Raw genomic sequence first — 26,114 nt, 5'->3', positions numbered from 1 at the left:
GGGGCAAATTTGTCACGTACACATGGGAGAAAGAAGAAGGACAAAACGCAGGGTCAGCTATAAGTAGTCAGGAAGTTCCTTCAAGAGGAAATGTAGCCAAACTCCAAACCAGGAGACAATGGACCTTTCTGTGCCTGCGTCCTGTAGATAAACTGCTTGGTTTGCAAAAGAAGCAAGGAGGAGAGGGCAAGTAAATGAACAATAAGGGGTCATAAGAGGGGCAGATACATGTAGCTTGCTAATTATATATGGTAACGATGCAAATTTTGGCCAATCATAAAGCAATAGATTACACTGCTCTACAGCCAAAATGCTTCTGAAATAAATGTAGTCAAACTTTACTAATTCTGGGTCATTGAGAACGAAAATGATGCTTAAAATTGTTGATTGGCTCTAGTTTTCAAGATATGCTATTGGGTCAGTATATACGACCCTTGACTTGGGAATGGCAGAGGATAAGTGAGTTATAAAGGGAAGGGATCTCAATTTAAACCAGAAATGACTAAAATACATCTTTGACTGGATCTATGAATAAATCTATGACTGGGTTTGGACAGTACTTGCTTTTTAGGCAAAACAATGAATGATGCAATGTGAAGCTGGTATTGCGTCATACATGATATGAATTGCATCATGTTATTCCTAGAAGTCATGGATGATGCAATCATAATGAAGCTTACATCACTCTGCTGAACAAATTGCCCTATATCAACTCTAGAAATCATACAATGTCGTTCGTGCTCTCTTATTTGTCAGTGTTTGATTTTGCAAAGGGACACATTTCTGTTTAGCCAAAGTGAGCAGAGATGCCTCGTACTTGTGTGAACAGTGCAGATAACTTCTGCTATGTTTGTGGTGAAGTGACTTTTGCATCACAAAAGCGCAGTATAACCACTATGGTTAAGAAAGCCTATCACCTTTATTTTGGCTGCAAAATTGGAGATCAGGACAAGAGATGGGCCCCACACATATGCTGCAACACTTGTGCAACAAATCTTCGCCAATGGTTGAACAGGAAAAGGAAATCTATGCCTTTTGCGGTGCCAATGATTTGGAGAGAGCCAACAGATCATACCAGCAATTGTTACTTCTTCATGGTGCCTCCAGTTGGGAAAGGTGTGTCAAAGAAGAAAAAGTGGACTGTGCATTATCCAAACATTCCATCAGCTATACGCCCAGTACCCCACGGAGAAGGACTGCCGGTTCCAGAATCATTCTCACTTGAGTCAGACGAGGAAGAGGAAGAGGATGAAACTTCTGGTCCTGAACCATCAATGTCACAGGACCCACATTTTCTCCCATCCTCCTCCTCTGAACCACACCTCATAACACAAGGTGAACTGAATGACCTTGTCAGGGATTTGGAACTACCCAAGAGTAAGGCAGAGCTGTTGGGCTCCAGACTACAGCAGTGGAATCTCCTGGCAGGTGATGTTAGGGTTTCCATGTTCCGTGACCGTCAAAAGGATCTTGTCCCATTCTTCTTCATGGAAGGTGATCTTGTAGCCTGCAACAACATCGATGGTGTGATGGCAGCCCTTAACATCGTTCACGATCCAGATGAGTGGAGAACTGTTCATTGATTCATCAAAGACGAGTCTTAAAGCTGTTTTACTGCATAATGGCAATGTTTTGCCATCAATTCCAGTTGGTCATGCAGTCCATATGAAGGAAACCGATGACAACATGAAACAACTTTTGAGGTGCATAAACTATGACCAACATCAGTGGCAGCTTTGTGGCGATTTGAAGGTTGTTGCTCTCTTGCTTGGTCTGCAGACTGGATACACAAAGTGCTGCTGTTTTCTCTGCGAATGGGATAGTCGTGCCAGAGATTCCCACTACATCAAGAAAGATTGGCCACTCCGACAGTCATTGGAGCCTGGGAGGAAAAGTGTTCAGCATTCACCACTTGTTGAATCAAGGAAGATTTTCTTACCACCCTTACACATCAAGCTGGGTCTGATGAAGAACTTTGTCAAGGCCATTGACAAAACACAAGCAGCTTTCAAGTACCTCCGTGGAAAATTTCCAAGGTTAAGTGAAGCGAAGATAAAGGAAGGTGTCTTTGTCGGTGCTCAGATTCGTGAACTTCTTCGAGATGATGCATTTGACCATGCACTGCGTGGCAAGGAAAAGACGGCATGGAAAGCCTTCCAGTTAGTGGCAATAAATTTTCTTGGAAACAACGGCAGACAACTACAGGTTGTTGGTGGAAAACCACCTCAAGGCATACAAAAGCCTTGGTTGCAACATGTCACTAAAAATACATTTTTTGCACTCTCATCTAGATTTTTTTCCACCGAACTGCGGAGCAGTGAGCGACGAGCACGGCGAGCGATTTCACCAGGACATTGCAACAATGGAGAAACGCTATCAGGGCAAATGGAGCCCATCAATTCTTGCAGACTATTGCTGGACAGTGACAAGAGATGCTCCATTTAATGAATACAAGAGACAAGCCAAGAAGCGCCAAGTAGACACTGAATAGGACTAAACTATGTACATAATAGTTTTTTGCCTTTTGTTTCATAATACATTTTATTTATATAACCTTTTTGCTGATTTTTAAAGTGTTACATAAACAGGACAGGTGAAATATTATGATGTAAAGCAATCATAAACACGTGAAAAGACCTAGGTTTACAATTTATGATTAAAACTCTACTATCTACACAATATACATAGACATAAAATGTAAAAACTTGAATATCTTAGAAACAGTAGCCAATCAGTTGTTTTGTCATATTTGAATTCAGCACATCAAAATACATAATAAATAGCACATTTTATCTCTGAAGCAGACGATTTCTCAAAAATTGTAGACCAGTGTTATCATAGTCAACTGAATATAATGCTTTGGTATAAGTGTTTTCTTTGTTCTTGCTGACTTATGAGCTCGAACCCAACTGCAATTGAAATAAATGGCTCGCCCCTCCCGGGGCTCCTTATTTGATTAGCTGTGTCCGTCTCTCCTTATTCCTCAGCTGGAACGGATAGAAATTTCTATGACATTATGAACCCTTGCTATTCCAGTCTTGGGCCTCTCTTGAGGAGAGATTGACAATCGTGATGAATTGTGCATCCATTTTGTAATGCGGGCAAGTAATCCCTTGGGACTAGGCCTACCACACTCATTTCACTTGTGACTTGTGTCAAACTTGAACCTGTTTCTCCAGAGAGAAAATGCTAAAACACTAACTCACTGTGTCCGCTAGCCCTCCAGCAACTGGCCACTAATGAGCAATGTGAGTTCAACAAGACCAGTTTGTGACATACATAGGTTTATGTTGCTGTGGTTAAACAGGAATATCTGTAGTTAAGAATCATGTTTCTAAGCTTGGTAATTACTGTAATTTAATAGGAATTGCATTTGTATTTAAATTCAGTTTTTTACAAAATCATTATGCCTGGATTTGGTTATCATGTTTTTTGTAGCTATCAGGATGTTTATTTGTTAGGACGAAAATACAAAACTTCCTTTGGTTCATATGAGTGTTTCCGTGAGTCGAGGCAATATGCAGATCAGGTAAAAATTCAAAATAGAGAAATTTCCCGTAGCGTATGTATTCTAGAATTACACGCTACTATTAGAAGTCTTTTCCTTCCCTAGGGCAGTGGCATTCAGCGGACTCCTTGGCAGTATGGTTTTTGCAACAGGAAAACTCAATAGGCCTTATTTTGAACTCATGCTGGTGTCAGGAGTAATTTCACTAAAGTCAATGTTAAATTGGTACGAGGTCAGAAGTGAAGCTCACAGTATTTCTGCTCTCCTACATGAGAATAACCCATAGCAGACAATGGGTCTGTGGTATTTATTCTGTAATTCTTTTGTTGATATAAATTTGATGGACCAGCTTCTGCTCTCAGTCACACTGGAGTGAATCTGGAATAATGCCATGGAACTTACTAGCGTTCGCTAGATTTAAACTGGCACAGCTCAGAGCAGAATTTGGCCTGGGGTTTCTAAAAAATTACCCCACTTTGGGATGCAGTTATGCTTGACCACTGTTGGCAAGTTTAATGATTTGAGAAATTTGCCTATGTAAAACTTAAGAATTTTGGTTGATTTTATGAAATTGCTGTATTATTGAAATCCTGAGTGTATGTTGAACCAGCCATTTGCAGACAAGGCTGGTGTCTCTCAGATCTGAGCTAGGGAGCTGTGACAGGAGCAACAAAGAGTCCTTACCCTGAATAGCCTTCCATTAGGCATCCTAGAACAACGGAATTAGTGCAGTCTAAAGGCAACTAGTTCTAACCGGGTTGTCTGCAGGCGGTGAGGTTGGAGCAGTGGAAAATACCCAGCAGAAAAGAAGAAACAAAGTATTAGAACATGTTTTTAAAAACACATCTTCTGTAAGATTCAGGAGAACACAATGGAATGTGCACTCTGAGCTGAGGAACCTTTTGACTGCCAGACTAGAACAAGCTAAAGGCAGCTTGATGCATGAACATGAAGAGACTCCGTGACTGGAAGAGAAGGCTTAGCCAGAGTAGTAAGGTCCAGGATAGAGCATCTAGGACCCTGAAAAGACACTGACCAAATCCCAAAGGATCCACAAGAGGGATGAGGAAACTGAGGCAGGGATTTGCATGAAGGTTTTGTTTTTCCATAGAACTCTATATCTCTTGTGGTATCTAAAAGTAAAGTGTTATTGCTTTAGAAATTCCTTTGCAAAGACTCTCTCACTTGCTTCAACTATCACATGTCCCTGAAGGGTTAAACTGTAACAGAGAGTGGAGCTCTGGGGAGAGTGTGCTTAAATGACTGGGGTGTGTTGGGAGATCAGCACTGGTCCTAGGTGATCATGGGGTCCCACTCCCTGGAAGTAGTACTAGAGGGAGAGTCTGTGCCTGGGAAGTATGCCCAAGAGGCCAAAGCCAGAGGCTGTGGTTGGAGCCTCCCCATGCCCAAAGGGGTCCACCTAGGGTTGCCAACTTTCTAATCGCACAAAACCGAATACCCGAGGCCCCGCTCCGAGGCCCCATCCCTCGCTCACTACATTTCCACCTCCCTCGGTGGCTCATTGTCCCCCACCCTCACTCACTTTCACTCGGCTGGGGCAGGGGCTTGAGGTGCGGGAGGGGGTGAGGGCTCTGGCTGAGGATGTGACCTCTGGGATGGGGCTGGGGATTTGAGGAGTTTGGGGTGCAGAAGAGGGCTCCAGGTTTGTGGACGCTTGGGGCAGGGGCAGGGGGTTGGGGTGCAAGGGGATGAGGACTCTGGTCTGGGGGTGTGCCTAGGATCCAGACCTGCTGGCCACTTCCAGGGTGCAGCGCAGTGCCAGGACTGGTAGGGACTAGCCTACCTTAGCGCCGCAGCACTGCCAATCAGACTTTTAATGGCCCAGTCGGCGGTGCTGACGGGAGCCGCCAGGGTCCCTTTTCAACCTGGTGTTCCAGTAGAAAACTGGACACCTGGTCACCCTAGGTCCAACACAGCTGACTGGTGCGCATCCACAAGGGGTAGCTCTGCCTGGACTGTGGCAGAAAGTAAGAGCTTGTCGGTGGTGAGGAAGATTAAGCCAAAGCATCACAGTTTTCTCAGATGTAGTTTTTAAAGAACCAAAGTAAACCGCAGGAGAAGAATAGGCACTCATTGGGCCAAATTTCACTGCTGGTGTAAGTGTGCACAACTTCTGAATATATCCCACTATTTCTAATTACGAATGTATTCCTTTGCTGCAGGCATTCTTGTCTGATTAACAGTACAAAAGGTTAATCATATAAATTTACCATCTCAGGGTCTTTTGAAGCTTGAAAGAATAGACAGCTTCTTGCTGTCACTACTCAGCTGTTTCTCAGAGCTGCAATATACAATACCAAAGTGTAGCTTTTCTCCCAGACCCATGATACAAACAAATTCCCATACTGTATTCTTAGAAGAAGATTAACATGTCTCCTGTTTACAAACAGTCTCTCTTTTCTTAGTGGAGGTTCATCATGGATATAAGTGCTAGATAGATTGGACATGCAGAAGATGGTCATCTTCTCTCTGTTGTCTCTATAGGGGCCTATGGTAGACATGCAAATCTCAGCCCTGTTAGGAGTGATTTCTAATTGCTCCTCCTTAATATGCATCTATGATTAAAGCACAGAGCAGCAGAGTTTATTAATGAAATCGTGGCACACTTGGAAGCAGATGGATCAGGGTTTGTCTTAACACCACGTTAATAAGATCTTTTTTAATTCCTTGTTTGAATTTACCTGGTAGTTATAAATTAGCAACTATAATTCTCTTGGAAGGACTAACCACTAGTTATGTTTTCCTTATCTCTTTCTTGTAAAAAAATAATGCTTCTTACTTGAAGCAATAGACTTTCATCTCTTAAAGTAAATGACCTATATTTAAGGTAACAATTGCAAGAGAAAATTAGGTACAATTTTGAACAGAAACAGCTCTCTGAGTGTTACTTCAGCATAGATACTATGAGTCTGAAGGTCTCCTATCTAGGTTATTCCCGCTACAGGCTCTTAAATTCATTGAAGTCTCACTCATTCTTCTCTGTGTGGACTGATCCATCCAGAACAGTGGAAGTGTATTGAGCACTGAAACCTGCACAATCACTACTAGAGGCAAGGACCATCCGCACAAAGGTCCTGTGCTTCCTCGTTACTGCCAGGCCTTCTCCAGCTCCTCTGAAAGCAGCAGTGTAGCTCTCATGCTCACAGCTCAGAAGGGGGGAGCCCACATAAATTAATGATCACTTGGTCATTATTAGCTGGCAGCAGTCTGGCCCACATCCTTAGTGGAAAGATGGTGCCATGGAGAGCAGCTGGTCCCCCTCCTGCCTCTGGCCTGCTTGCCTGAACACTGTGGAGACCAAACTCTGCAGAGCACTTTCAGAGGGGTTTCCAGGGGGTTGAGAAGGAGTGGAAAGCATGCTGCAGAGCCTGCAGCTCCATTCTATAGCCACCCAGCTGGGACCATTGGGTTCTTTTATCCTTCTGTATGGGGGCATGTGTTGATCAAAGTTTTTATTTTTAATCTGAATTTGGAGCAGTCATGCCTATATTGATACTCTACATTCAGAGATAATAACTGTCTGAACCATTTCCTATGGATTGCTAATTACCTTTCCATTTTTTTTGTCTTACCCATCCCTATGTCAAATCTCTGAGCATATTGTTATGTGGCTCTCAAATGCTGGAGTTGTGTTTTATTGGACTGGCTATCTGTTTGTGACCATTTTAATTCTGTTGTGCATGCTTGTAACTTGGTGCATTGTCACTCAGATCTGATGTGGCAGAACTGAGCTATTAAAAGGACCATAACTAAAGTGTGGTGTGTGCCCTGCAAAATAATGGTGAGCCCCTCCTTCCGCTGTGCTAGCAGAAAGCAGTCTCCTTGATGCTGTGTACGTTCTTGTGAATGGCATCAGTGATGATCGTGGACAGACAAATAAATAAAATTAGCTTTGTTGGCACTTCAAACACAGCAGGAAACAAAATGAGCCACGGGGCTATTATATGATGAAAGTATGGAAATTTATGCAAGCAACTTAAATTTATGCAAGGGGAAGATGTGTATATAAATCTCTAGTGCAGCACCTGAAGGATACACCCCAAGTCCTTGCCAAACAGACAAGACCAACATTTAATAGAGGAACAAAAAAGTATTTTCAAGTTTGTAATCTGATAACACAGTCAAGAGCAAAATCAAAATAAAATCTGCTGTTGTCAGTTTAAATATATGAAAATAAACACTAAATAATCCAGTGAGGAAATTCTGTTTGGGGTCAATTGTGCTTTAGTGTATTTTAGACCTAATATAAATTTATACTTCAGGAAGTATCACACTTTGTATTAAAAAATGCCATCTCTTTTTAACTTACTATTTTAAGAAATGTGTATAATTTGGGGAATATTGAGAAAGAAAGAGCTTGCTTGTCTGTATGTTTTTGTTCAGAGATGGATGATATGTTGTTCCATCGTGTTTTGTTATTTACAGTACACGGTAAATGAACAAATATAAACCAAGTCAATGTGAGCCTGCTGCTTTTTTTAACACATTAATTTGACCCTGGAAAAGCTGTTTTTACAACATCTTCTTGAAGAGGTTTAATTGAAAATGGCTGCTGCCCCTCCCATTAACTTTTTAATTTATGTATTGTATAGTTATTTTTCATTACTTTGTCTCTCCTGCAGCAATGCATCTGCTCGGACTAAACTGGCAGTTACAGCCAGCAGACGGACACACCTTTAACAATGGGATAAGAACTGGATTGCCAGGAACTGATGATGTGGCAACAATGCCATCTGGAGGCAAAGGTGAGGTTACAGCTGCATCTTTTGCACTCTATGGTCTTGGAAACTCAAGCCAGACTTGTCTCACGGTGCCGTTTGTAATAAATGTACTTCACTAGGAGGTATGCAAAAATATTTATTTATGACCTTTACAGTCTGTTGCAGTAATCTTACACTGCACTGGCTCTTTGCCTGGGTACAACCATCCAAATGCCTTCTCTACCTGTAGTAATTCACAAAAACCTTTAGACCCTGGACTCCAAGATACTAAATAAAAAGAATACTACCAAACATCCCAGGAAAAAGAAAAGGCTAGACACAGCATGAAAAGAAGAAATACACTGTACTGTCTGCAAGGAAAGTGAAGAGAGCTTTCGCCCCTGCTGGGACCACATCTCACAATCTTGTCCTGATTTAGGCAAAACTCTTATTGAAGTTCCTGGGAATCCTGCCTGAGTAAGGACAGCAGAATTTGACTCCCCAGTGAATAAGCTTCCCCTTAGTATTAGTAAAGGGCAGTAGAGGAGATTATTGAAGCAGTCATGCTCCATATTATTCCAGGGAGAAAATAGAGACGATGGAGTCAAATAGAGACTGAGTGCAAGACTTCCTTTTGCTGTATTTTCATACCCCTCTTTTTACTGATTATTATAGTGGTGTTATTAGTAATAATTAACACTGATCATTGTTTCAAAGCATTTCACAGTTAGCCCGCATCTGTGAAGCAAGAAGATCAAATGGGCAAACTGAGACACTGAGAGGAGGAATGACTTGTGCAAAGCTACAATATTAGTCAGTGGAAGTGTTTTGGATACAGAACAGGACTGTGTGGCTCCTCTGACCTGTAGTTATGGTGTTGGAATGTACACTGTCACTGATCACTCCTGAGGTGAATGATCTTGCAAAGCGGCGGGGGGCCCAGTGCTCAAATAGAGTAATAGAGTAGGAGGTATAGAAAAGCTGGATCTGAGGTTAATGCATGGGACTGGGAAGCAGGAGAGTTGAGTCCAATTCTCAACTGTGCCATACTCCTGTGGTGAATCCTTAGGCATGCCTTTGTGCCTCAGTTTCCCCATATGTTAAACAGAGGTATTAATACTTACCTCACAAGGGTATTGTGGAAGTGAACTTATTAATGGTGGCAAATCACGTTTAGTTCAGATGAAGGTGTATGGGCCTGACTTTCAGAGATGCTGAGCACCTTCAGCTCCTCCAGACTTAATCTGAAGTTGTAGTGCTCAGCACTTCTAAACATCAGACCCTAAATACAATGCAGAATTATCATATTATATCACTGTTAAATTTTGTCCAGTGTGTCCATGAGTGAGAGCCCCTATGTTCAGGGCCAGCTCTAGGCACCAGCAAAACAAGCTGGTGCTTGGGGCAGCACATTTTTAGGGGCGGCATTCTGGCGCGGGCCATGCCACCCCTAAAAATGTGCCCCGGCCGCCCTAACTCACCTCCGCTGCTGCCGCTCGCGCGCTGCTGCTTGCCCTCCCTCCCAGGCTCTCAAACCCAGGAGGGAGGGGGAGATCCTGAGCGGCCGCGGCGCACGAAACAGCTGATTCGCGCGCCGACCGCTCGGGATCTCCCCCTCCCTCCTGGGTTTGAGAGCCTGGGAGGGAGGGGGAGACCCCGAGTGGCTGCGGCACACGCGCTGCTTCTCCCTCTCCCTCCCTCCCTCCTAGGCTTGAGAGCTTGGGGGGAGGAGGCAGGGCTGGGGATTTGGGGAAGGGGCGGAGTTGAGGCGGGGCCGGGGATGGGGTAAGAAAAAAATGGGGCAGGGGGCGACCAAAATTGTTTTTGCTTGGGGCGGCAAAAATCCTAGAGCCGGCTCTGCCTATGTTACTAAATAGGAACATGAATATCTCATTGCTTTTACACATTTTACTAAATTGACTAAAATGCTAACAAAACTTTTAAAAAACAACACATTTAGGTAAGTATCCTTCCACCGTTAAATATAATGAATAGCAGAATGTCTGAATGTAATGAATGACAGAAAAGCAGACCCTGATAGCAGAGAGGGTGTGAAAGGTTTTCTCCCCCCTCCCTCCATTTATATAATTTAAAGTTAATATTGCTATGCCAGCACATTTTAGGAAAGCCTCTGGCAGCTTTTCACATAACAGCCATTTCAGGTCTGTCCCTTCCTGGCTGTGCAGAGTGACCTTTTATAATTGACATGGCTCAGGATGAAGCCAGTCTTTTTAAAACACTGGTCTTCCAAAGAAACCTTTAACCCTTCGTATGAAAATAGCCACTTACATGCAAGCTGTGTCATCACAGCGAGCAGGCCATTTAAAGGCAATGCCACTTGTGCGGGCTTGTGGGGGAGGGTGAAGTTGCAAGGAGGGGAGGAACAAGCAGATATTTCTGACTGATCTGCCTCTCTCTTATCCCTGGGCTAAATTCTGCTCTGAGTTTCACTAGTGTAAATGATTGTACTAGTGTACGCTGGCATAACTGAGAGCAGGACTAGCTTTTTGATAATAAAATCATAATTTTTATATTTATACACTGTAGCTCAGTGGAGGCTGGTGATGTCTGAACATGAGTCAAAGCTGGGTTACACCAGCATGTAAAGATCAAGCTATAGCTGAATGAAAACAGGGCATGCTTACTGTTGCCTTAGGGTCCCAAAGCTCATTTTAAAACTGGGGGATTTGAGGAGGAGGGTAAAGGGAAACTTTATTCCTTCATGCAGGTAGCAATGCAGGTTCTCTCCATAATACTGAAGTGAGCACTGGGCGATCTGGCCATCAAACTCATTTGCCTGCCCACCATGTTGCCAGATAGAAGTGTAGTGTGTGGGTTACAGGTCTTGTCCTCAAGCAGTACACTGCAATCAGCAGCAAGTACTAGCCATGGATGCACCTGCTTAAAGAATCAGTAAACTGCACCCACTCCACAGTGAATGCCCTTTGCCCACTGCCAGGAATCCTGCTGTGAATGGCAAGCATCTGTTTGCAGAAGCTGAGGATCTGCCCTGGAATGTTTTTGTATACAAAAACTGTCTACAGATATTTCAGGGGAGTAAAAAAACTGATGATGGACAGGTATCATTTAGCAGAGTAAAAAAAACTGGAATAATGGGGTGAAACTAATATAGGGAAAATATTGGCTGAATATCAGGAAAAGCTTCCTGACACTGAAGTCTATTAGCCCTGTGGAACTGTCTCATAAGGAAATTGATAGAAGCTTGGGACAATTAAAACTTAGACCAGGCAAAAAATAATCAGTGTACATTAGGGAATAACCCTGCCATGGCAGAGCGATAGACTAAATGACCTCATAGAGCCTTTCCATTTCTGGATTCTGAGTCTATGCCATGATGTGTCTTCAGTTTTAAAAATACTTTGGATGCTAGACACACATCTCCATAAAATGGGTGACCTGCCATGTCCTTCATAACTGACAGAATATACTGTGTGAAAATCAACCTTAATCATCCCTCTCTAAACAGGTGATGTCTTATATAAACAAACTCCTTTGTCTGAGATTTAAAAAACCTCTCATTCTTTTATGACCTCATAATACATCTTCCCTAGTGTTACCACAATATTTTCTGCTTTACTAAAATTTACTGATAAATGACACAGTGCCTTGACTTATAATTCTAAATGTAATTATTATGGATTGCATTATGTCATAATGTTCCATTGTACTAGGCACCGTACAAACACATACTAAGAGACAACCTCTGCCCCAGAGATCTTACAGTCTAATAGCCATGGTAGACAAAGCTTTGATCCCTCATAGGCTCATTCAAACAGACAATCAAAATACACCTCTACCCCGATATAACGCTGTCCTCGGGAGCCAAAAAATCTTACCGTGTTATAGGTGAAACCGCGTTATATCGAACTTGCTTTGCTCCGCCTGAGTGTGCAGCCCTGCCCCCCCGGAGCACTGCTTTACCGCATTATATCCAAATTCATGTTATATCGGGTCGCGTTATATCGGGGTAGAGGTGTATAAGGGCAATAAATTAAGTCACCACCCCCATTTCCCCTAAACTATACTGTATTTAATCATTTACTTTGATAATGTTTTAGTCAAGATACACCGTGTTTTGCCATGCAGGTTAATGTTATTAGAAAGCTACTGGGTAAATATACTGTAGGAGCAAATTAAAATGCAAGCAAGCAAAAATGCTGTAATTTGAATGCCATACAGGATTGCATATCTGGTCTTCATAAATGCTCACATGCTGTGTTCCATCTTGGGAGATGGATTGGGAAGGCAATGTAACCTGTATGATTTGATATCCAAGTGGAAACAAAGCATTTGATTAAAATGAGAGACAACAGAATGTATAGGAGTATTTTGTTTTATGTTATTTGTTAGTGGCTCCGGCAGTAGTTTGTATAATTAAAGTCTATCTTGGTTACCTGTGTTATACCAACCGGAATGAAGGGTGCATGTGGCGCTGCAAAAATTACTCACAGCATAATGTGTATTTTTTCTTGATTAAACATGATGAACTCATAAATCTTAATTACATCTGCAGTGAAATGGTTTGCTAATAGTTCTGAACAGGATGAGTCTTAATATATTATATCCACCAGAGCTTAGAGATGTTTAGATTTTTAAATGAAGCAGGGGTTTAGTGGGGTGCCTATACTACCTAAACTCTTAGGGACAAATTGTGCTTTGCCACAGCCAAAGCCTTGGGAGCAGCCCTAGGCAGAGATTCTCCTTCCAGAGTTCCTTTCCAAACTAATCCGTGATCTCAGTTCCCTTCCCCCTCGATGATATAAGCATGGGTGGTTAACCCACAAACTCCATGGATCAGTCAGTCCTGGGGGCCCTGCCCCTGCGCTTGGCACCTTGACAATGTGGCTCTAGACTCTTGCCATCCTCAGGAATCTGAACAAGCCATGTCCCACCCTCTGTGCAGCACCCCAGACTCTTGGAGGTCCAAGCATATATGGTGCCTGCAGCAGAGGTGGCTGTGTCACTCATCTACCTAAGCAGAGGCAGATCCACACACAAGGGTTCCCTCCATGTGTGGAATTAGGAGATGTGACCCAGTTCCTCTTGCAATACAGCTGCTTATAGGTTGCAAAACTACAGATAATAGTGAGCCTGGAAACGTTGCCTCCTCTTCACTTCACAAAACAAGACTCGTTATTACAGGAGCATCCTTCCTGTTACTGGAATTCAGATTGTGTCATATCAGCCTCTGCAGGCTAAACCCATATTTCCTAAAGTAAATTTATTTTATTTAGTTTGAAAAATACAGAATTTCCAGATGAATTTTGAGACATTGTTTCACTTAACATTAGGAAGCTCTTTGGGGTACAGTTAGCATGGAAGATGCTAACCTGATAAAGTTGCATTGCACTAAATTTTCCATTGAAAAGACTTGTACAGAAATATATCTTTCTAAATAAAATTAAAACTGATCTTTTTCTCCTTTCAAAATAGCCAGAGGGCCCAGCCATTTGATGGACAAAAGGCCAGCTATGTTTTAGGATGCTAAATGGTACTCAAACCAGTTTCACACTTACACTCATGCCTTTTAGCAAAACCCTCAGTACAATGCATCTTTAACTCGGGCAATGTCATTCTCACAAACTGTACCCCAAAAACATTGCAATGCTAAATAAAGCAATCACACAAATTTAAATAACAACAAACAGGAATGGAAGAGGGAAACTAAATGATAAGGATAGGAGGGAAATATGTGTTTGCAGCTGAAATTTGGTAAGAGATGGAGAGTTCTGAGAAGACTGTTCCAAACTGCAGAAGTTACAAAGGAGAAGGCTCTCTCACCAACAGTGAGGGTAAGAACATAAGAACGGCCATACTGTGTCAGACCAAAGGTCCATCTAGCCCAATATCCTGTCTTCCGACAGTGGCCAATGCCAGGTGCCCCAGAGGGAATGAACAGAACAGGTCATCATAAAGTGATCCATTCCCTGTCACCCATTCCCAGGTTCTGGCAAACAGAGGCTAGGGACACCATCCCTGCTCATCTTGGCTAATAGCCATTGATGGACCTATCCTCCATGAACTTATCTAGTTCTTTTGGAACCCTGTTATAGTCTTGGCCTTCACAACATCCTCTGGCAAAGAGTTCCACAGACTGACTGTGCATTGTATGAAAAATGGTATTTCATGACTGGTATTAAATGCAGATCCATAGCCACCAGGTTAAGGTAGATCATTATGGATCCTCTGGAACTGTTGGTCTCCCAAATTAGTGATACATGTTTCCCATTTAGTACAAAAACAAGAATTTACAGGGTCTCCATTAATAAAGTCAACAATTACTACCCCACAGCCCCATAGTTATTTCCTATTTAAGCATAGGGGTATGAGCTACAGAATCTCACATGCAGCAATTGACCAATATTGACCTTTAATGGCAACCACTGTATGGGCTAAGGGAGAGGGAAAAACTTCAACTGTATATATAGTCTCAATCCAGACCCAACTCCATCTCTATAGCTGACATTAATTGACATTAACCTGATTTCATTCTTCAAGATACAAAGGATTGAATTGGCAAGTGGTGTAAACTACCAACTTGAAGTGGTTTCCTCAGTCCAAGGGTGAGGGCACATTGATGGAATGATGTGGAGAAGCTTGATCTACCACTGCCATGTTGTTGTGCTCTTTTGATAAACAGAGGCTTTCAGAACTTTCAAATCGGCATCTCCAGTGAGCAATAGAGTAGACTTTAAAAAATGCACGTAGCAAAATAGTAATTTAACTGGGTAAATAATACACCTTTAAAAATTAATAAGTGTTATTTGGTGGCTAACAAGCTTATATATACAGGTACTTAAATACATGTTTGACTGAGAGATTGCAATAGCTCCCCTGGGTTAGACGAAGGAATATGCATTTAAAACTCTCTTTTATAAAGGTTTATGAAAAAGGAAAATCACAGTAAAAATGTTTAAATAACCATGAGAGATTATGAGATAAGCAAGCAAGCTTTGAGACAGCCACTCAGAGCATTGTTAATTCACACCAGGATTTATTTGTTCACAGTGGCATGAGTTCTTCGGATTGGCCTTACTTCTCAGTTTCCTCTCAGTTTATGTAACATCCAGAACTTTACTTAAATGCAGTTGATGGTCTTTTAATATGATTTGCAGTGGTCCATTGAGATAGAGAAGAGGCTAAAAATAGAGAGAAGGCGAGGAGTGAGTCAGAGGGAGGGATGCACTCTCACTACATTAGGAGGTGAAGAAGACCAAAAGGAACTGTGCTATGAAAAAGTTATAAAGTTTACTTAGAAATTCTCTAGAGGCTGTGGAAGAGACAGAGCTTTTAAGTGGGGCCATTAGTGCAAAATGTGTTTCTGTGAATATAAAAGTTGCAGGGTGGGGGGAGAGAGCAGTATACTGCACTTTTAGTCCTAAAAATAAGGAAAACCTGATGAAGCCTCAGCCAGCCACCCACTGAGAGGCTCAATGGTTAGATTGGCATTGCCCCTTCAGAGTTCCCTGTTGTATCATGTTGAGACTAGATTTATTTTTAATGATGTTTCTAATTTGGGGAGAAAGAGACAGAGGGGGGAAGCATTGGGAGCTCAGTTCCACTCTCAGGTATAATAATTATAATATTACTGGCTTATATTTTTCTAAAGCCTCCATATGGGGATCTTAAAGCACTTTTCAAAAACTAGTGAATTAAGCCTCCTGACATCCCTGTAAGGTAGGCCAGTATTGCTGTCCACATTTTGCAGATAGGCTTCAAGAATTTAAACAACTTGACTGGGATCACACAGGAAGGCTGTGGGCAAAGCCAGAAATAGAACCCAGCTCTCTTCACTCCCAGCGCTGTGCCTTACCCACACTAATTAATTTGGCACTGAAAGTAAAAAAAGCCATATTGCAGATGCTTCACCTTTATGAAATTAATATCTATTTGCATCAGTCGTAATGAAAGGAATGTGCTGCTTTTCTACAAATAACCCACGTTTGCATAGATATGTAGGTGCAGGTATTTATCATTTACTTGCACCTGCTGTAGTTATTTTAGGGGGGAAATGAATCAATAACATATAATCTCCAGGGATTTAAAAACTTTGATTACTTAAACCTTTGTGGGGAAACTTATTAAATTTGCAAATGCAAAACTTAATATAACAAATCTTAAGCTTTCTTTTTTTAATGGAAATTATTTGAAAAGTACAAATTTAGGACTTGTCTACACTTAGTGTTGCAGTGAAAACGCTACTCTGCTGTGTTGATGGGAGAAGCCATCTCATCAATATAGCACTGTCTACACTGGGAGTTAGGTCGATATAACTGCATTGCTTAGGTGTGTGAATTTTCTACACCTCCCAAGTGACATAGTTACACTGACATAAGTTTGTAGTGTAGGCCAGGGCTTAGAGGTAATAAAACTACAACATGCCATGTGTAGCAGTATTGATTATATCTAGAAAACTGGACATGGGGATACATTTTGCCTGCTGGGATCTGAGTTTAGGCCACTCCGGGTGTGTATACACTGCAGCAGTGAGCAAGTTGGCATGCTAAAAATAGCAGCTTGAGCTCTGACCTAAGGGGTAAGGTGGGCTTCTGTTAGGATAGATAGCCTGTGCTAGCAATGTCTACAGTGTTATTTTTAGCACACACTCAAGCAGAGCTAGCATGCGTCTGTCCACCTGGACTGGTAGGCATGTTCCCAGCTGCAGTGAAGACAAGTTGGGAGCACAATGAAAAGAGTATAATGAGTCCCCTTCCTCCTGACCAGTGCTTAGAGAGGAGCCGATGAGCTACAGCGGCAGCTCTGTCTGCAACTAGACATTGGGTCACCTCACGTGGTAAGGAAAAACAAAGAGTGACAATGGGGTCATACTAGGAAACCTTCCTTTCAACATCTCCCAACAACAGCTAGTGAAAGGCCACTGCAGTCTGAGCAATGTCAGTGTTAGCACCTCAGAACACACAGGTAAATTGTACTTTTGCCTAATCAGCAGAATCTGCACTAATTTTTAAGCCGATAAACCACTGAAGTCTAATTAGGAAAAAAGAAGAAAATTGTATTTTAATGAGATTTTGAGGGAAAGAACTTTGTTTTTTTATGAATGACATTAATAAAGTAGACAAGGTGGGTGAAGTAATATCTTTTATTGGACCAAGCTCTTTTGGTGGAAGAGACAAGCTTTCAAGCTTCACTGAGCTCTTCTTCAGGTCTGGAGCTTGTAGGCTTGTCTCTTTCACCAACAGAAGTTGGTCCAATAGAAGTTATTACCTCACGGACCTTGTCTCTGTCATATCCTTGTGCCAACACAGCTACAACAAGACTGCAAACCATTAATAAAGTAGTTTGCCAGTAGGGGACATATCTAGAGCATTAAGGCCAAAGCTCCTATCCTCTTTCCCCTTGATGGCTGAAAATTTTGCCTCAGTTCACCGTTCACCTAACCTGCTGTGTTTAGGTGCTAGTCAGAGGTGAAAGTGGGCCAGTTTGGCGTACTGGTAAAAAGTGGTCACTGGTACTGGCCCGGACACAGCTCACATTAAAGCGCTGCTGTGGCAGCACTTTAACATCGCTACCCCTTTCCCTCCCTCCCCAAGACCGCCAATGTGGGGGGAGGGGGCAAAAGGGGCAGCTGCCCCAATGGCAATTTAAAAGGGTCTGGGGCTCCCAGCCATCGCTACTAAGACTGGACCCCGGGCCCTTTAAATCACCGCCGGAGCCCCGGGCATCATGGGCTGGGCAGCGTGGAAGGGCTGGCTGCGGGAGGCTGACCCCAGCCCCGCCCCTTCCGCCCAAGGCCCCGCCCCTTCCAGGGGCCTGGAGTCAGGCCCCCGTACCGGTAAGTAATTTACTTTCACCCCGATGCTAGTGAACTTTGAAAATGAACCACCCACACTTGGAAACACAAAGCACAGTTTCCTGAAGAAAAAATGAAAAGGTCAGAGCTAAATTCAAACAAAAGTCTTAAAACTGGAGCCTCGGTGGGAGGTATGTCCTTTATTAGTGGTAGTAATTAAATGTACTTGCAAAGTTACAACTTAAGGGAATGTAGACTCAGCAGACTGGGAAGCAAGGGTTATTAGCAGAAGTCATTGATAGCTCAAAACCATAATTGTTTTCTATCATTTGTGGTGTAGTGTATAAGTTGCTTTAATAGACTATGCAGCAGTAATCTGCAAGAAAGACCGGTCTTCTTGCAGTTCAAATGAACTATGAGCTAATAGCACTGGTTACAAAATGAATGGGAATGAGATATAATGGCTTAGGCAATATAGAGAATTCAGTTTTATTTTCTGTAGCTAAAAATATGTGATGCAGAGTAATCTTTAAAGCAGATTTATGCCAAAAGCATTCTAAGTTGTATTAAGTTTTAAAAGTATTCTATTAATGCTTCATTTTTATAGCTTGTTTTGTGGTATAATTTTATTGTTTCCCATTTTTGAGTTTTACATGAAATATAGTAACATTTTCAGAACTGATTAGCAGATAGTGCCTTTATGGATCAGTGTCATTTTTTATCATCCTTCTTGTTTAACTGGTTCAAATATTAAATACCTGTTATGGAAATGTACAATATCTCTAAATTTACATGAGTACTCTTCCATAGAGTTATAGCATCTGATTGTACTGGAAAATTGATCAGTAAAATATTGCCTTTAAAAACCCGCAGCTATAATCTTAGGACATGTAATGAACTACCTGAAACTATAATTTTCTAAGTATTGACTTCACAGGGGAAGTTACAATTGCCTAATAAATAGTCTATCTGATACAAGTGGGGGCATCAATGATGGGAAAAAGTGTTAAAATTCTGAAGTGGATTTCAGCACACTGGAGTCCCTGATCGTCAGAGGCTGGTGTGGGTTCCAGACCCAGCATCCATAGTACAATGTACATCTCTACCTCGATATAACGCTGTCCTCGGGAGCCAAAAAATCTTACCGCATTATAGATGAAACCGCGTTATATCAAACTTGCTTTGATCCACAGGAGTGGATTTGTGTTATATTGAGTCGCGTTATATTGGGGTAGAGGTGTATAGCTTTCAAACAAGCTACATTGTAAATTACAGGACCCTTTCAGGGCCTGATACAAAGCACATTGAAGTCAGTAAAAATGTCCACTGGCTTTGGATCAGTCCCTTATATATTCATGAAGAGATTCAGATTGAAAAAAGCATAAAGCAAATAATTAAGTTCTTCTTCGAGTGATTGCTCCTGTGTCTTCCACAGTAGGTGTGCGTGCTCGCCACGTGCACCAGTGCCGGAAGTTTTTCCCTTAGCAGTACCCGTACTGGGGGAGCACTGCTGTGACCCCTAGAGTGGCGCCGCTATAGCGCACTATAAGGGGAGCTGTGCTCTCCCCCGCAACCTCAGCTCCTTCTTGCCGCCAGTGAAGGTAGTCGGAACTTGTGCTCCAGCTTCACTGCAGCCTTCTCTTCTCTAGCGGTACCATTCGTTGGATCGTTTTTTCAGCATTAGCTTGGACTCGGGGCATACCCCGCGCTCCAGGCTTCAAGTCGTGTGACTCCTGTCGCCACTCTCTGCCCAGGAGCGACCCCCACGCTAAGTGTCTTCGCTGCACCGTGGCAGCAGGTACCAGCCCAGCCAGGGGCCCGTTCCATCCCCGGAGCATCCCAGGCCCCATCGGCCTCGTCAGGTCGTCCACGGGATAAGTCGACAGGCCAGGACTCGGCGGACCCGCGTCCAGACTCCGACCTGGGTCTCGACCCCCCGGCACCGATCGTGGTGCCTGACTCCACGCGTGCTGTGATTGTGGCCCCTCCGCCCTTGGTCGCGCAGGAGGACTTCAAGGCGCACCAGGAGTTGCTGAAGCGGGTGGCATCCAGCCTTCAGCTACAAGTCGAGGAGATGGAGGGACCGTCAGACTCCCTCTTCAACGTTTTATCTCCCTTGGCACCAGGCCGTGCGGGCCTGCCATTATACCAAGGTGTTGCTAACATTGCTAGTGCCATGTGACAAACTCCTGCCTCCTTGGCGCCGATTTCCAAGAAGGCCGAGAGAAAATACTTTGTGCCAGCGAAAGGTCACGAGTGCCTTTATTCCCACCTGGCGCCTAACTCACTTGTGGTGGAATCAGTGAACCACAGGGAGCACCAAGGCCAACCCGAGCCCCCCGCTAAGAATAAGGACACCAGGAGACTCGACTCCTTTGGCAGAAAGATTTATTCATCAGCCAGTTTTCAGCTGAGGGTAGCCAACCACCCGGCCTTACTCAGCAGATATGACTTTAACTTGTGGGAGTCCTTGCCTAAGTTCGAGCCCCTTCTCCCGGACAAGGATAGGAAGGACTTCAAGGCTCTAGTGGAAGAGGGGTCGGCGGCGGCTAAGGCGGCTCTGCAGGCGTCATCAAATGCGGCTGATTCGGCGGCTCGCTCCATGGCTTCCACGATCTCCGGGCGTCGTGGCTCCTGTTATTGGATCTGTCAACGGAGGCCCAATCTCTGATACAGGACCTTCCGTTTGATGGCAAGGTGCTCTTTGCGGACCAGACGGACGCCAGGCTGCATGGGATGAAAGACTCCCGCACCACCCTGCAGACCTTGGGCCTCTACATCCCCCTGGCAAAGGACAAGGCCAAATCGGTTCCGGCGGCTCAACCTGCTAGGAGCAGGTACGAGCCCCCATATAAAAGGCCCAGAGACCAGAAACGCCCGTCTCAGAGGCAGTCCCGCTCTACCCAACAGCCTGATCCCCCTAAGGGCAAGAGGCAGGGAAAGCGGAGGCTTTGACTATCCACAGAGGGGCAGTGGGCCTGTTGCCAGGGAGACCCCCCAACCAATAAAGTTTGTGTTCTGCAACCGATTGTCTGCCTTCCTCAGGGCCTGGTCCCGCATAACGTCAGACCAATGGGTCCTCAGTACCATTTCCAGGGGATACGTTTTGCAGTTCACTTCTCCCCCGCCACGCCACCCGCCCACCATCTTGGGCTTGGGGGATCCCGAGCACGCCCGCCTCCTGGACCAGGAGGTGGATCAGCTACTCAGCCTCGGGGCGGTGGAATGCGTCCCGACACAGTTCCAGGGCAAGGGTTTTTACTCCCGCTATTTCCTCATTCCCAAGGCGAAAGGGGGTCTCAGACCCATCCTGGACCTGCGCGACCTGAACAGGTTCCTAACCCGTTCCAAGTTCCGCATGGTGTCCCTGGCTTCTATCATCCCCTCTCTAGACCCGGGGGACTGCTACGCTGCCCTGGACCTCCAGGACGCATACTTCCACGTCCACATTTTCAAGGGGCACAGACGCTTCCTCAGATTCGTGGTAGGGATGGGGCACTACCAGTTTGCGGTCCTCCCCTTTGGCCTGTCCACAGCCCCCAAGGTGTTCACGAAGTGCATGGCAGTGGTGGCGGCCTACCTCAGGAAACAAGGGGTACAAATCTTTCCTTACCTGGACGACTGGCTCCTCAAGGGCGTCTCTCATCCAGAGGTGGAGTTCCACATACGGCTACTCCTGGCCACCTGCAAAAGCCTATGCCTGGTCGTGAACGAGACCAAATCTACCTTAGTGCCGGTCCAGCGCATAGAGTTCATTGGGGCTCTCCTAGACTCCTCCAAGACTACGGCCTCTCTTCCCCTGGACAGGTTCGAGACCCTAAAGGCTCTCATTGCCTCGGTCTCCACATTCCCGATAACCACGGCCAGGGCATGCGTCCGGCTCCTGGGTCACATGGCGGCCTGCACGTAAGTGGTCCGCCATGCCAGACTCCGGATGAGGCCCCTCCAACTCTGGCTAGCCTCTCAATTCTCCCAAGTCCGGGACGGCCTGGACAAGTTCCTCACAATCCCGTCCCCGGTGCTGGCTTCCCTTCAGTGGTGGACTGTAGCGGGGTGGTTACCCCGCTCCTGCCCTGAAGGGCTTAAAACAGCCCTGGGGGAAGGTTGTGGCTGGGAGCTGCTAAACTGGGCTGATTGGGAAGCAGCTGTAGCTGGGCCACACCCCAATCAGGCTTCAGTTGACCCTATATAAAAAGGCTGTGAGCCAGAGGCCAAGCAGTCTCTCTCTGCCTTCAGACGGAGAAGGGCCTGGCTGCAGCAAGTTAGAGACAGAGTACCTGAGTGGAGCAGGGCTGGGGAAAGGCAGAGGAGCTGGGGAGCTCCAGCCTGGAAAGCCCCACGCTGCGGCCTAGTAGGAGGCCAAGAGATACTGGGGGTTGCAGAGGGCAGCCCAGGGGTAGGCCAAGGCAGCAGGTCCAAACGCCCCTTGCCTGTGATGAGTGGCCTATACTGAAGTCTGCCCCAGGGAGCGGGGGCTAGTTGGTGACGGGCAGTGGCCTTATTCTGAGGTAAGGTAGGGGTAGTGGGTGGGGGTTCCCTGGGGAGAGGAGACCCTAGTACTGAGGGGTGTACTGCAAGGGGGCAGCACCCCAGATAAAAGGGCACCCGGGTCCGGGAGGGACATGGGGGCCAGAGGACAGGTGGACCACGGGCCTGCAGGGGGTGCTTCAACGCTGAAGAGAGCTAATTCACGGAGGCGACCAGCAGGAGGCGCCGCAGGGGTGAGTCCGCTCCTCTACACGGACCCTCCTGAGCAATATGCTACAAGGGGTTCCTTTCAGGGAGGCCAGCCCATCCGTAGATCTGATGTCTGAAGCTTCGGACCTAGGCTGGGGAGCCCACATGGGAAACGTGCAGACCCAAGGGATGTGGTCGACCCCGGACTTGTCCCTGCACATAAATGTCAGGGAACTCAGGGTGATATGTTTTTGGCGTGTACAGCATTTCTCACACACCTCCGTGGCAAGGTGGTCAGAGTACTCACGGACAACACCGCCGCCATGTACTATATCAACAAGCAGGGCGGGACTCATTCCCTGGCCCTCTGCCAGGAAGCCCTGGCCTTATGGGAGTTTTGTATGGCCCACGATATCTCCCTATGGGCAGCTCACCTTCTGGGTGTCCGCAATATGCAAGCGGACCGCCTCAGCAGGGTCTTCTTCCCCCGGTACGAGCGGTCGCTCCACTTGGAGGTCGCTCTCCGGCTCTTCCAAGAGTGGGGAGCTCCCCAGATCGACCTGTTTGCAACCCGACAGAACCGGCGTTGTCCCCAGTTCTGCTCCAGGGGAGGGGTGGGGAAGGACACGATCTCAGACGCGTTCCTCATGAGCTGGTCGGGCCAGCTGCTATATGCCTTCCCCCCACTTCCTCTCATCCCCAAGGTCCTGGAAAAGGTGAAAGTGGACAAGCCAAGGGTCATTCTCATAGCCCCGGCGTGGCCCCGCCAGCATTGGTACGGGCCCCTCTTACGCCTCCTGGCGGCCCCCCCGAGGGTGCTACCGCTCTGCCCAGACCTCCTCTCCCAGGAAGGGGGGGCACCTCCTCCATCCCAATTTGGCTGCGCTCCACCTGACAGCGTGGCTGCTCTGTGGCTGAATGAGGAGGAGAGCAGGTGTTACCTCGTGCATACGCACCTGCTATGACCTGGCAGGGATTCCCCCACCACCTATCGTTAAGGCTCACTTGACGAGGGCTCAGGCCTCATCAGCTGCCTATGCCATCCATGTCCCCATTCAGGACATCTGTAGGGCAGCCACATGGGCCTCTGTTCGCACGTTCACTTCACATTACGCGATCATTTCCCAGTCTAGGGACGACGCAGGGTTCGGCAGGGCAGTACTTCGTCCCGAACCATCGTGAACTCCTACCCACCTCCAACAGATACTGCTTGGGATCACCTACTGTGGAATACACAGGAGCAATCACTCGAAGAAGAAAGGACAGTTACCTGTTCCGTAACTGGCATTCTTCGAGATGTGTTGTTCCCGTCTATTCCACATCCTGCCCTCCTTCCCCCGTTGGAGTTGTCTGGCGAGAAGGAACCAAGGGTTGCGGGGGAGAGCACAGCTCTCCTTATAGTGCGCTATAGCGGCGCCACTCTAGGGGTCGCAGCGGTGCTCTCCCACTACAGGTACTGCTAAGGGAAAAACTTCCGGCACCGGTGCACGTGGCGAGCACACACACCTACTGTGGAATAGACAGGAGCAACACATCTCGAAGAACGCTAGTTATGGAACAGGTAACTGTCCTTTATTTGACACTCTGTGTGATGAGTTAGGATACTTGGAAGGCACATGGACCCATTTGTGGGTCTCTCTACCTTCATTCCTCATGGCTCCTGACATGTTAAAAATATTACTTCTCTAGTACTTCTTGGTAAAGAGGCTGCAGCACTGGCCACACTTCTGCGCTGTGACACATTTGGAAGTTTCACAAACAAACTTCTGCACGGTGGGTCACTAGGTAATTTGAAGGTACTTGAGTAGTAGATGTGATTGATAGGCATATAAGCATCTTCACTCTGAATGGAAAAGATTATTTGCAGAAGAGACAATTTTTAAAACTAGGAATAAGTCCACATTTTGTCACTTTTACCTAAAGCGGAAGAGTGGTCTAGTTCTTAAAGCAGATGACTGGGAGCCAGGATTCCTGGGTTCACTTCCCATCTCTGCCACTGATTCTGGGTGATACTGCACAAGTTATTTAGCTTCTCTGTACCACGTTTCCCTATATGTAAGATGAAGGTGATACTACTTGAACTGCAGTGTTGTGAGGCTTAATTCATTCATGTGAGTAAGGCACTTTGAGATCCCCTGATGAAAACCTATAGATGTGCAAAGTAGTAGTATTCTGACTCATAACCTTTCTCAATGGGTGTGACGAGGGTGACCAGACGTCCCGATTTTATTGGGACTGTCCCGATATTTGTTTCTTTGTCCTGTGTCACGACCAATGTTTGAAATTTTGCCCTCCGCTCTGGCGCTCGTGCCCACTCCCCCCCCCCGCCGCCCGGCTCCGCCCTCTCCTTCCCCCATATGCTCCCTCCCCAAATCCCCGCCCTGGCCCCACCTCTTCCCCAACCACACAGCATTCCTCCTCCCTCCCAGACTTGCAGCATGGCGGCGCAAGCCTGGGAGAGGGTGGCGGTGGTGCCTGGATCCTGGAGCTGGTGAGTCAGCTCCGGCACACGGGCACCGGGTGGGCAAAGGGGGGCTGGCAAGGGAGGGAGACGGGGGGCTCAGCTGTGAACCCCCCTACCACGCCAGAGGGCTTCTGCCCGGGCTGCTGCACCCGGGGCCGGGAGCGCAGCCTGGAGGCTACTCCAGCCCTGCAGTCCGCGGGGCAGCGCGGTGGGTCTGGTCGGGGGCAGCGCGGAGTGGGCAGGGGCCAGGTGGGTGGCGCGGGGGCGTGGGCCGAATCCCTGCTGCTGCCAGGGAGCCTCGCGCCTCTCCCTCCTGCTCGCGGCTGCGGCTCCTTCCTGGCGGAACGCGCCCCCCAGCCTGCCCCGCGCATATGCGGCGCGCATCCAGCTGCTCCTTCCCGGTGGGAGGGAGACTAGGCGCGGGGGACACATGCCGCATGTGGCCGGGGCAGCGGGAGGTGCGTCCTGCCGGGAAGGAGCCACAGCCGCGAGTGGGAGGGAGAGGCGCGGGGCTCCCTGGCAGCAGCGGGAATTTGGCCCCTGCCGCCCACCTGGCTCCTGCCCGCTCCGCACTGCCCCTGCCCGGACCCACTGTGCCCCGCATATGCCCGTGGCGGGCTGGGGGGCGGGAGGCTCCGCTGGGAGGACAGCGCCTGGGGCCGGGGTCTGCTAATGGCCCAGGCCCCTTTAAAACTCTTTTTTTTTGCTCCGCCCCCCCCCTTTTTTTTGCTCCGCTCCCCCCCCTTTTTTTTGCTCCGCCCCCGTCCCGATATTTTATACTACTAATCTGGTGACCCTAGGTGTGACACTTCCCAGAGATACTTGGGATTGTGAAGCAGCCTTGTCCGTGCCTTCTGTTGCTCAGCAGTCTGAAACCTACAGCCTCTGGCAATTCTAGCCCTGTCTTTCAGGTCCCCACAGACTTCTTCCTCTCTGTGCAGTCTAGTGGTAGGCACACGCCAACCCCTGAGT

General features: G+C 46.4%; 1 protein-coding gene across 15 annotated transcripts in view; it reads left to right on the top strand.

Annotated features, from left to right (window-relative positions):
* The window catches only part of TENM2 (teneurin transmembrane protein 2), a 1,090,181-nt gene that overhangs the window by 895,184 nt on the left and 168,883 nt on the right, over window positions 1-26,114 (top strand). For all 15 annotated transcript variants that reach the window (XM_065554888.1, XM_065554886.1, XM_065554895.1 and 12 more), the window contains one exon: window positions 8,152-8,274. In XM_065554888.1, the coding sequence (XP_065410960.1) occupies window positions 8,152-8,274 (123 nt within the window). The remainder of the gene's footprint in view (window positions 1-8,151; window positions 8,275-26,114) is intronic.

The sequence above is a fragment of the Chrysemys picta genome, chromosome 8 (assembly GCF_011386835.1).
Source record: "Chrysemys picta bellii isolate R12L10 chromosome 8, ASM1138683v2, whole genome shotgun sequence".
Taxonomy (NCBI): Eukaryota; Metazoa; Chordata; order Testudines; family Emydidae; genus Chrysemys; species Chrysemys picta.
Note: the sequence above shows the minus strand (reverse complement) of the source record. Positions and strands in the feature narration are given on the sequence as shown.